This window comes from Melanerpes formicivorus, unplaced genomic scaffold, assembly GCF_026170545.1.
Source record: "Melanerpes formicivorus ecotype bairdi unplaced genomic scaffold, bMelFor1.0.p_v2 SCAF_79, whole genome shotgun sequence".
Taxonomy (NCBI): Eukaryota; Metazoa; Chordata; class Aves; order Piciformes; family Picidae; genus Melanerpes; species Melanerpes formicivorus.
Window position 1 is genome coordinate 2141554 of NW_027142431.1, and position 12046 is coordinate 2153599.

The 12046-nt window shown below is 47.9% G+C and overlaps 1 protein-coding gene across 1 annotated transcript in view; it reads left to right on the forward strand.

Moving 5' to 3' along the window:
- LAPTM4B (lysosomal protein transmembrane 4 beta) overlaps window positions 1-12046 on the forward strand; it is a 60011-nt gene that overhangs the window by 14039 nt on the left and 33926 nt on the right. The window contains exon 2 of the mRNA XM_068164316.1: window positions 3422-3533. Coding sequence (XP_068020417.1) covers window positions 3422-3533 — 112 coding nt within the window. The remainder of the gene's footprint in view (window positions 1-3421; window positions 3534-12046) is intronic.

Genomic DNA, 12046 nt, shown 5'->3' on the forward strand with positions numbered 1-12046 from the left:
TTTCAGGGAGTTGCAGAGAGCCATGAGGTCTCCCCTCAGCCTCCTCTCTTTCACACTAACCATCCCCAGCTCCTTCAGTTGCTCTTCATCACATTTCTTCTCCAGGCCCTTCACAGCTTCCTTGCCCTCCTGTGCCCTGGCTCCAGCACCTCCACAGCTCTCCTGTATTGAGGTGCCCAAAACTGGACACAAGACTCCAGGTGTGGCCTCCCCAGAGCTGAGTACAAGAGGACAATCAGCTCCCTGCTCCTACTGGACCCAACATTGCTGATCCCAGCCAGGATGCCTTTGGCTTTCTGGGCCACCTGGGCACACTGCTGGCTCCTGTTCAGCCCCATGTCCCTTAGCATCCCCAGGTCCCTTTCTGCCAGGCAGTTTCCAGCCACACAGCCCCAGGCCTGCAGCATTGCTTGGGGTTGTTGTGCACTTGGCCTTGTTAAGCTCATCCTGTTAACACTGACCATGGATCCAATCTATCCAAGCCTCTCTGTAGATCCTCCCTACCCTAGTGCAGATCAACACTTTGCCTACCTTGGTGTCACCTGTGAAGTTACTGCTGACACACTCTGCATCTTCATCAAGGTCATCAACCACATGGAAGTAAGGAACAGCAGCAGGGACAATGTTTTCTTCTGCCCTTATTACTTTCATGTTGGGCAATAACCTGTATGAGGCTCTAGATCAGAAATCTTAACTCACCATGAATGCTAAACCAGAAGTTTAGAAAAGGAGCCCCAGATATGGCAAATCTACCCTGAACTGGCTGGAGAGCAGCTCTGAAGAAAAGGCCTTGGGATGCTGGTGGAGGGAAGCTCAACAGGAGCCAGCAGTGAGCACTTGCAGACCAGAGAGCCAAGCAGAGCCTGGGCTGCAGCAAGAGAAGTGTGGCCAGCAGGACCAGGGAGGGGATTCTGCCCCTCTGCTCCACTCTGCTGAGACCACACCTGGAGCTCTGTGTCCAGTTCTGGAGCCCCTAGGACAGGAAGGATCTGGAGGTGCTGGCAGGTGTCCAGAGAAGGGCCACGAGGATGATCAGAGGGCTGGAGCTGCTCTGCTCTGGAGACAGACTGAGAGAGCTGGGGCTGTTCAGTCTGGAGAAGAGAAGGCTCCAAGGAGACCTTCTTGTGGCCTTGCAGTATCTGAAGGGGGCTCCAAGAAAGCTGGGGAGGGACTTTTGAGGGTGTCAGGGAGTGATAGAACTGGGAGGAAAGGAGCAGAATTAGAAATGGGTAGATTGAGCTTGGATGTTAGGAAGAAGTTGTTCCCCATGAGGGTGGTGAGAGACTGGCACAGGTTGCCCAGGGAGCTGCTTTTACAGAGTTCCCAGAATGCATAATGGAAAAGGGAGAAGAGGAAATACCATGGAGGAGACAGTTAGTCCAAATATTGGAGCTTGACTTAGATTTCCTGGTTTAAGCTTACAAAACACAGTTTCAGATTGTAACAGGAGATCTTTGAAAGATTATTCAGAGGAGTGTGTCCAGCAGAGCCAGGGAGGTTCTCCTCCCCCTCCACTCTGCCCTGGTGAGACCTCACCTGGAATATTGCATCCAGCTCTGGGCTCCCCAGTTCAAGAGGGGCAGGGATCTGCTGGAGAGAGTCCAAGGGAGGGCTCCAAGGATGCTGAAGGGACTGGAGCACTGCCTGGTGAGGAGAGGCTGAGAGCCCTGGGGCTGTTTAGTCTGGAGAGGCGAAGTCTGAGAGGGGATCTGATCAATGTCTATCAATAGCTGAGGGGTGGGGGTCATGAAGGAAGGGACAGGGACAGGCTCTGCTCAATTGTGCCCTGGGATAGGCCAAGGGGCAATAGATGGAAACTCCAGCACAGGAGGTTCCACCTCAACGTGAGGAAGAACTTCACTGTTGAGGGTCCCAGAGCCCTGGAGCAGGCTGCCCAGAGAGGTTGTGGAGTCTCCTTCTCTGGAGACTGCCAAAACCCACTTGGATGTGTTCCTGTGTGACCTACCCTGGGTGACCCTCCTCTGGCAGGGGGGTTGGACTGGGTGATCTCTGCAGATCCCTTCCAACCCCTAACATTCTGTGATTCTATGATGTTCTGTGATATTCTGTTACCAGTTTTCTTCTCCTAATTTTCCTGTTTATTAGTTCCCCTCCTAGTACTGCAGAGTAACCTTTTAACCAGGCTGTGTTATTTTCTGCTGAGCAATCCTCTCTTCTGCAGTCAGTGCTCTTCACTTCCAAGCATCCAGAGCAGGGCCATGAGGATGAGCAGAGGGCTGGAGCTGCTCTGCTATGGAGACAGACTGAGAGAGTTGGGGTTGTTCAGTCTGGAGAAGAGAAGGCTCCAAGGAGACCTTCTTGTGGCCTTCCAGTGCCTGAAGGGAGCTACAAGAAAGCTGGGGAGGGACTTTTGAGGGTGTCGGGGAGTGATAGGACTGGGGGGAATGGATCCAAGCTAGAGAAGGGTGGATTGAGATTGGATGTTAGGAAGAAGTTCTTCCCCCTGAGGGTGGTGAGAGACTGGCACAGGTTGCCCAGGGAGGTGGTGGAAGCCTCCTGCCTGGAGGTTTTTGCAGCCAGGCTGGCTGTGGCTGTGAGCAAGCTGCTGTAGTGTGAGGTGTCCCTGGGCATGGCAGGGGGGTTGGAACTGGCTGATCCTTGAGGTCCTTTCCAACACAAACAATTCAATGATTCTAAGTCACAGGAGAGTTTTGCTCAGCTTTGTTTTAAAACATCTCTCTTTTCTCCCTCTGTATTCCTCTCCTAGCTGACACTTGAGAGTCCTCTTCTGCTGAATCACTTCTTACCCCATTCTTCTGTTTAATCCACTTGCTGCATTTCATAACCAAAGCCTCAGTGCATGTGGAAGCGTCTCTGTGCCACGGGAAAGAGCACATCAGGCCCTGGGCTTAGACTGCCACCCACTCCCATCTCCCCCCCAAGCCTCCTGATTTAGCAGCTCGTGTGAACCAGCTCCTTCACTTGTGGCCTCTTACAGTTCCAACTCTCCAGCAAACCAGCTCCTCTTTCATCATCTGCCAGTTGGCCAGTTCCAGTTCTGCCATGCTAAGAACCCTTGACTGCAGCAGTGGCTTGTAACGCTCTCCAAATGATTGCTTTTAACTGATTGTAGCTTTCTGCAGCAGAACAAACTGAAGTGGGTGTGCTGAAACGTTTTACAGCCTAGAAAGAGCAGTGGGAATGTTTCTGGTGGTGTGGGAGAATCTCAGAACAGAAAGGGGTGCTGCAAGTTTTGTTTCCTTTCCCTGCTGCCCCTGGGAGAAGAAATTGGTCCTGTTTACACACACCCAGAGAGATGAGTTGCAGGGTTAGTTGATACCACAGTTGCAGAGTTGGAGAATAGCCTCTGCCAGAGGCTGTGGTCAGCACATGCTGCCCAGATGTTTTTTCATGTATTGCTTTCACAGCCTGAACCTTTTTCCTTTTTCCTTCTCTGCAGATTATCAATTCAGTGGTCCTGATGATTCTGCTGAGTGCCCTGACTGACCCTGACCAGTACCACCTAACCAGTGCTGAGCTAGGGGGGGAGTTTGAGTTCATGGATGATGCCAGTAAGTACAAACTGCCTAAAGGCTAGCACTCATTGCTGTAGCATTTATCTAACTGACCTTTCCTTTCCCTTTACTGCTCCCCCTTGGTATCTTAAGATGCACTTCTATTGTGGAAGGTGTATCCAAGGCACAAGGCAAACTGGTTACCCAGTAGCATTCCTATCTGCTGTCTGCCAGGACTGCATTTCCTCTGCTGCATCCTGGCTTGACAGGGGCAGAGCAAACCCTTCCCATGGTGATGTTATCCCTGAGAATGATGCTGAAAGCCCCAGTGGGATTTTGCAAGACACAAGGAGATACAGAGTCCCTGTACCTCCTAGCACCATGTCCTGTGGTGCTTGCACCTGCACAAGAACCCAACCTGCTCTTGATGTAGCTGGCTGAATGTGTTCCTCCATGTTCACAGGCTCACAGGATGTCAGGGGTTGGAAAGGACCTCTGGAGATCTTCCAGTCCAACCCCCCTGCCAGAGCAGGACCAGAGAATCCAGCACAGGTCACACAGGAACACATCCAGACAGGGATGGAAAGGCTCCAGAGAAAGAGACTCCACAACCTCTCTGGGCAGCCTGCTCCAGTACTCTGTGACCCTCACATTGAAGAAGTTCCTCCTCATGTTGAACTGGAACCTTCTGTGCTGTAGTTTCCATCCATTGCCCCCTGTCCTATCCCAGAGTGCAACTAAGCAGAGCCTGTCCCTGTCCCTTCCTTCCTGACCCCCAGCCCTCATTGTACACAGCATGATCTACACAAAACTGTTGTAACAGATTTGCAGATTGCCTTGGGTTGGAAAGGACCCTCCAAGGTCTTCTTGTCCAGCCCCCATGCAGTCAGTAGTTGTGCATTCTAGGCGGATTAGTGATAACAGAGGGCTGCTTCCTTCTCTCACAAAAGGGCTTTTCTCATAGCAGATCTTCCAATACCCTTTCAAAGAAGCATGAGCCAGGGCATTTGTGTCTCCTGCAAAATCCTTCTGTCCTTTGCAAATGTTTCTTTTGTCCATAACTGTTCCAACTGTGTCCAGAGAAGGGCCATGAGGATGAGCAGAGGGCTGGAGCTGCTCTGCTCTGGAGACAGACTGAGAGAGTTGGGGCTGTTCAGTCTAGAGAAGAGAAGGCCCTGAGGAGACCTTCTTGTGGCATTCCAGTATCTGAAGGGGGCTCCATGAAATCTGAATAGGGACTATTGAGGGTGTCAGGGAGTGATAGGCCTGGGGGGAATGGAGCAAAACTAGAAATGGGTAGATTCAGCTTGGATGTAAGAAAGAAGTTCTTCCCCCTGGGGGTGGTGAGAGACTGGCACAGGTTGCCCAGGGAGGTGGTGGCAGCCTCCTGCCTGGAGGTGTTTGCAGCCAGGCTGGATGTGGCTGTGAGCAACCTGCTGTAGTGTGAAATGTCCCTGGGCATGGCAGGGGGGTTGGAACTGGCCTTGAGGTCTCTTCTAACCCTGACAATTCCATGAAGTATTTGGTGACGTTTAGTTTGGTGAGCTGCTTTAACCATTTGATTCATGCCTAGAATAGTTTTTCCCTCAATCTAATTTTGTCTTCCTTTTTGTCTCCCCTTTTTTTTAAATTTGTGTTCACATGTTAGTTGCATTCAACATTTTTTTTTCCACACCAATCTGAAAGGGGAAGTTTAGGCTCGAGGTGAGGCTGGGGAGAGGCCTGAAGTACAGCCCTGTGAGGAGAGGCTGAGGGAGCTGGGGTTGCTTAGCCTGAAGAGGAGGAGGCTCAGGGGTGACCTTCTTGCTCTCTCCAACTCCCTGAAGGGAGGTTGTAGCCAGCTGGGGGTTGGTCTCTTCTCCCAGGCAGCCAGCAGCAGAACAAGAGGACACAGTCTCAGGCTGCACCAGGGGAGGTTTAGGCTGGATGTTAGGAGGAAGTTCTACACAGAGAGAGTGATTGCCCATTGGAATGGGCTGCCTGGGGAGGTGGTGGAGTCACCATCACTGGAGATGTTCAAAACAGGATTGGATGTGGCACTCGGACCCATGGTTTAGTTGTCAGGAGGTGTTAGGTACTAGGTAATAGGTTGGACTTAATGATCTCTGAGGTCTTTTCCCACCTGCTTGATTCTGTGAGGGTCTCAAGCTGTGCCAGGGGAAATTTAGGCAGGAGCTGAGGAGAAAGTTCTTCCCAGCAAGAGAGATTGGCCATTGGAATGTGCTGCCCAGGGAGGTGGTGGAGTCACCATCCCTGGAGGTGTTCAAGAGGGGATTGGATGTGGCACTTGGAGTCATGGTTTAGTTGTCAGGAGGTGCTAGGCACTAGGTACTAGGTTGGACTTGATGATCTCTGAGCTCTTTTCCCACCTGCTTGATTCTGTGATTGTGTCATCCTATGGAACAAGGGTCTCCTGCTCATGCCTTGCTGCTCAGAATCACAGCAAAAGGCTTCTGGGACATTCCTCATTCATCCTGAAATCAATAAAAGTAGCAGCAGGAAAAGGAATAGCCCCAGAGAGGAGGAAAATATAATTGCAAGCCATGGTGTGCTAGAGCTGCTGGCTCTAAGGGCTCCTTATTTCCAGGAGGCCTTTAGGAACAGCTGTGCCTTGAGGGCTCTGTGGTTTTAATTACTAATAAGGGCCAGTTGCTATTTTATGGTTCCAATCAAACCACCTCCAACTTCCGCCTCACCGCACAATCTCCTTATGTAACTGGATTGAAGAAAGTCAGGCCCACAGCAAGTACAGATGGGCTCCCAGCCGGGCCTGACGGATCCCAACTGACTGCCTTGTCCTAATTCTCCGAGATTAACCTTGGTAATGACTGGCTGTCGGCGGGGACTTAGAGAGCTGACATCAGAGGCCTGTCAGTGCCCAAGGCTTTAGAGGAGTAATGCTGTTTTGTAATGCAGTGGCTGTCGGATCAGCTGCGCTGGGAGGCTCTCCATCTCCTCTTGAAGAACTGGATTTGTTCATTCTTCATGTTTTATTCTATTTGCAAGGAGTTCTCCTATTTTATTTTATGCTGGTTTGTTTGATGTGATTTGGGTTTATTTTGTTATTTTATGTTATTATTTTATCTTACTATTGGACGTTATTATTTTATTTTGATGGTTTGTTTTATTATTTTACTTTGCTTTGGTTTATTTTATGCTTATATTTAATTTCATTCTTTGTTTTATATGGAGGCACTACTGGCTCAGAAGAATAGTGAAGAGGTGATTGGGAACAGTCAGCATGGCTTTGCCAAGGGCAAATCCTGCCTGACCAACCTGGTGGCCTTCTATGAGCAGGTGACAACATTAATAGATGAGGGGAGAGCAACTGATGTCATTTACCTGGACCTGAGCAAAGCCTTCGACACTGTCCTGCACCACATCCTGGTCTCCAAACTGGTGACACATGGGTGTGATGGGTGACCACTAGATGGATAAGGAACTGGCTTGATGGCTGCACCCAAAGAGTGGCTGTCAATGGCTCCATGTCCCAGGGAAGGCCAGGGACAAGCAGAGGCCCTCAGGGATCAGTCCTGGGACCTGTCTTATTCAACATCTTTGTGGGGGACATGGACAGTGGCATTGAGTGCACCCTCAGCAGGTTTGCTGATGACACCAAGCTGTGTGGGGCAGCAGACAGGCTGGAGGGAAGGGAGGCCATCCAGAGGGACCTGGAAAGGCTGGAGAGGTGGGCACAAGCCAACCTCATGAAGTTCAATAAGAGCAAGGGCAGGGTCCTGCAGCTGGGTGGAGGCAATCCCAGGCACAAATCCAGGCTGGGCAGTGTCTGGCTGGAAAGCAGCCCTGAGGAGAGAGACTTGGGGGTGCTGGTGGACAAAAAGCTCAACAGGAGCTCTCAGTGTGCACTTGCAGCCCGCAAAGCCAATCAGATCCTGGGCTGCATCAGGAGAAGTGTGGCCAGCAGGGCAAGGGAGGTGATTCTCCCCCTCTGCTCAGCTCTGCTGAGACCCCACCTGGAGTACTGTGTCCAGTTCTGGAGCCCCTAGCACAAGAGGGATGTGGAGGTGCTGGAAGGTGTCCAGAGAAGGGCCAGGAGGATGATCAGAGGGCTGGAGCACCTCTCCTGTGAGGACAGACTGAAGGAGTTGGGGCTGTTCAGTCTGCAGAAGAGAAGGCTCCCAGGTGACCTCATTGTGGCCTTCCAGTATCTGAAGGGGGCTACAGGAAGGCTGGGGAGGGACTGCTCAGGATCTCAGGTAGTGATAGGACTAGGGGGAATGGAATGAAGCTGGAGGTGGGGAGATTCAGGCTGGAGGTGAGGAGGAAGTTCTTCCCCATGAGAGTGGTGAAGCCCTGGAATGGGTTGTCCAGGGAGGTGGTTGAGGCCCTGTCCCTGGGGGTGTTTAAGCCCAGGCTGGATGAGGCTGTGGCCAGGCTGATCTAGTGTGGGGTGTCCCTGCCCATGGCAGGGGGGTTGGAACTAGATGATCCTTGTGGTCCCTTCCAACCCTGAATGATACTATGACACTATTTGACATATTTTATTCATTTTATTATTATATTTTATTCGATTTTTTCTATCTATTTTATTTTACTTTATTTTATTGAGGTTTGGTTTGTTTTATTTTTAGAGTTTATTCTATTATTTTTTAAAATATATTTAATTAATTTCCTTTTTATACTGGTTTATCTATTTTAATTTCCTTTATTTATTTTTTATATATATATATTTTAATTTACTTTTTTTTTTAATTGAGGTTTGGTTAATTTTATTTTTCTATTTTAGTCTATTATTTTTTAAAATCTTTTTTATTAATTTTATTTTTATATTTTATTTTTGGTACATTTCATTCTACTTTAATTTATTTAGGTTTCTTTTATTTTATTTTTCTCTTTTAGTCACTGATTTTATTTTATATATTTTCTTCATTTTAATTTTATATTTTATTGTACTTTTGTTATACTTTCTTTTACTTTAATTTCTTTAGGTTTGGTTTATTTTATTTTTCTACTTTAGTCTATTATTTTATTTTAAATATTTTATTAATTTGATTTTATTTTTCTATTTTATTTATTTTCTTTTGCTTTAATTTATTTTGGTTTGGTTTATTTTATTTTTCTATTTTAGTCTATTATTTTATTTTATATATTTCATTCATTTGAATTTTATATTTTATTTTACTTTTGTTATATTTTATTTTACTTTAATTTCTTGAGGTTGGGTTTATTTTTCTATTTAATTTTCTTGTTTTATTTTATATATTTTCTTCATTTTAATTTTATGTTTCTATTTTATTCATTTTATTTTACTTCAGTTTGGTTTGGTTGATTTTATTTTTCTATTTTACTTTACTTATTTTATTATACTTTATTTTGGTGGAATGGAATGGGATAGAATAGAATGGGATAGAATAGGATAGGATAGGATAGGATAGGATAGGATAGGATAGGATAGGATAGGATAGGATAGGATAGGATAGAGTAGAACGGGATAGAATAGAATGGGATAGAATAGAATGGGATAGAATAGAATAGAATAGAATAGAATAGAATAGAATAGAATAGAATAGAATAGACCAGACCAGGTTGGAAGAGACCTTTGAGATCATCGAGTCCAACCTATCACCCAACACCATCTAACCAACAAAACCATGGCACCAAGCACCCCATCCAGGCTCTTCCTAAACACCTCCAGGGATGGTGACTCCACCACCTCCCTGGGCAGCACATTCCCATGGCCAATCTCTCTTGCTGGGAAGAACTTCTTCCTCACCGCCAGCCTAAACCTCCCCTGGCACAGCTTGAGACTGTGTATTGAGGCTCCTGAAGTGAACCCTGCAAGACTGAAGGGGACTCGTGGGCCAAGAGACCTCATTACTGTTGGGCCAAAGGGAGCATTTCACAGGCAGTTAAATGAGGAATGGACATCTGAATTAATGTCTCCTTTTATTCCTTGGCTCCCTCTGGTTTAATGCCTCACTGAGTAATAGCAGCTGAATAATGCTCATAGATTTTACTGGAAATAGCTGGCAGGAGATCAGGGATTTTATCTTCTTCTTCCTCTTCTCTGTAAGTATGACTATATTTGCTTAAATCTGAGGAAAAGTTTGCTTCTGAGATAAAACATCAGACAAACTTCCACAAGGATGATCCAAGGGCTGCAGCATCTCTGCTGTGAGGGAGCTGTGGGTGTTCAACCTGGAGAAGAGAGGACTCCAGGGGGACCTTAGAGCTGCCTTCCAGTACCTGAGGAGATCCTACAGGAAGGCTGCAAAGGGACTTTTCCTGAGGGTGTCCAGAGACAGGACAAGGGGGATTGGTTTGAGGCTGCGGGAGAGCAGGGTTAGACTGGAAAGAGCAGGGTGAGACTGGAACTGAGGAAGAAGTTCTTCAGTGTGAGGGTGGTGAGCCTCTGGAATAGGCTGCCCAGGGAGGCTGTGGCTGCCTCCTCCCTGAGGATGTTGAAGGCCAGGTTGAATGAGACCTTGAGCAGCTGAGTCTAGTTGAGAGGTGCCCCTGCCCATGGCAGGGGTGTTGGAGTAGATGATCTCTGAGGTCCTTTCCAACCTGAGCCATTCCATAATTCCATGACTCCCCATGCTCTTCCCTTGTCCTTCTTGTATTTGCCTTTTATGAAGAAATATTTCTGAGGTCAGCTGCATGTACTGAAATTCTTAGATGTGGAATTGCTGAACTACAGGAAGGTCCATCAGCTTTTATGCTAAGGAAGGTCCCAGAGCTGTCACCTAGGTGTGCTTGTGTTGATCACTAATGATATTAAATACCAGCAGCTGTTATTCTCATTACCATTTTTGACATTCCTATCGATATGCAGCAAAGCAAGCAGGCAGAATTTGCATGAAAATTGTCACTCCTTTTCCCTCCCTCCCTCCCTTCCTCCTCACACAGGCTTCTTCATAAGAACATCTGAAAATAGGTGGGATAGCTGGAAAGAAACCTATCAGCTGAGTCACAGTAGTGGAATTATGACTAGCCTGAAGTCAATGACAGATTCCCCTCGGCTTCCAAGGGACCAGGATTCCCCCAGTGTTTGTACTGCTGTTTATTTCTGGCTGTGCTCAGGGCTTGTTTGTGGCAAATTGTCAATATTCTGTTCCAGCAGTGGGAAAAATTCCTGCCACATGCAGAGCCAGAGCCAGTCTGGTGCAGACTGCTTGCAAATGCCAATGCAGCATCAGTTAGAGTAGGATAGGATAGGATAGGATAGGATAGGATAGGATAGGATAGGATAGGATAGGATAGGATAGGATAGGAGCATAGCATAGCATAGCCTAGAATACCATAGCATAGCATAGCATAGCATAGCCTAGAATAGAATAGAATAGAATAGAATAGAATAGAATAGAATAGAATAGAATAGAATAGAATAGAATAGAATAGAATTAACCAGGTTGGAAAATACCTCAGAGATCATCAAGTGCAACCACCAGAACCCCCAAGCCCTTTTCTCCAGGGCTGCTCTCAAACCAGTCCCTGCCCAGCCTATATTGGTGCCTGGGATTGCCCTGACCCAGCTGCAGGACCTTGCACTTGGTCTTGTTGAACCTCATGAGGTTGGCTTGGGCCCAGCTCTGCAGCCTGTCCAGGGTCCCTCTGGATGGATCCCTTCCCTCCAGCCTGTCAGCTGCACCACACAGCTCGGTGCTGAGGGAGTCTCAGCCACTGTCCATGTCCCTGATGAAGATGTTAAACAAGACTGGTCCTAGTACTGATCCCTGAAAGACTCCACTTGGACTTGGATCCATTGACAGCCACTCTTTGGGTGCAGCCATCAAGCCTGTCTTTTATCCACTGAGTTGTCCATCCACAAACCCATACTGCACCAGCTTGGAGACCACAATGTCATGGGGGACAGTGTTGAAGGCTTTGCTCACTTCCAGGTAAATTATGTCAGTTGTTGTCTGAGCTGTGAGACAGACATTAACCCCAGGGCAGAGGCAGAAGATCAGAAGGATCTGAGGTCTCCATCGCTTCACACAGGTCCTGGCTCAGGGTCTGAATCACTTCACACAGGTCCTGGCTCAGGGACTCCATCAGTTCACACAGGTCCTGGCTCAGGGACTCCAACAGTTCAGACAGATCCTGGCTCAGGGACTGTCCATGCTGGCTGCTCCTCCCTGTCCCTGCAGCACCTGGCACCATCCTCCTCTACAAGAGGAGAAGGGAAAGCAAGGAAATGCTTTGGGAATGGGTTCAGGAGAGTTCCAGCTGCAGAGGTGGCCATGCATGCAAGCACCCCATGGCAGGAGCTTTGCCCAGCCACGAGGCCAGCATCTTCTCTCTCACGTGGCAGGATCTCACTGCAAGGCAGGATCTCACTGCAAGGTAATATGAGGGGGAAAACACCCCGACCCCAGCAAGCTGCCTAGGACAACAGGGTGTAAAACCCCTGCAGTGATCCAGGCACAGCCCTTCCACCCATGATTGCCATAGGAAGTACAGCATGGCTGAGTAAAAACCCCACTGCCTGTTAGTTTCTCATTGAATGTGCTTCATATCTGGTTTCATCTGATTAAGTGAAGCTGACACAGCTAAAAAAACAACCAAAAAAAACCCCAAACAAACCACAACCCAAAACCCAGTGAAGC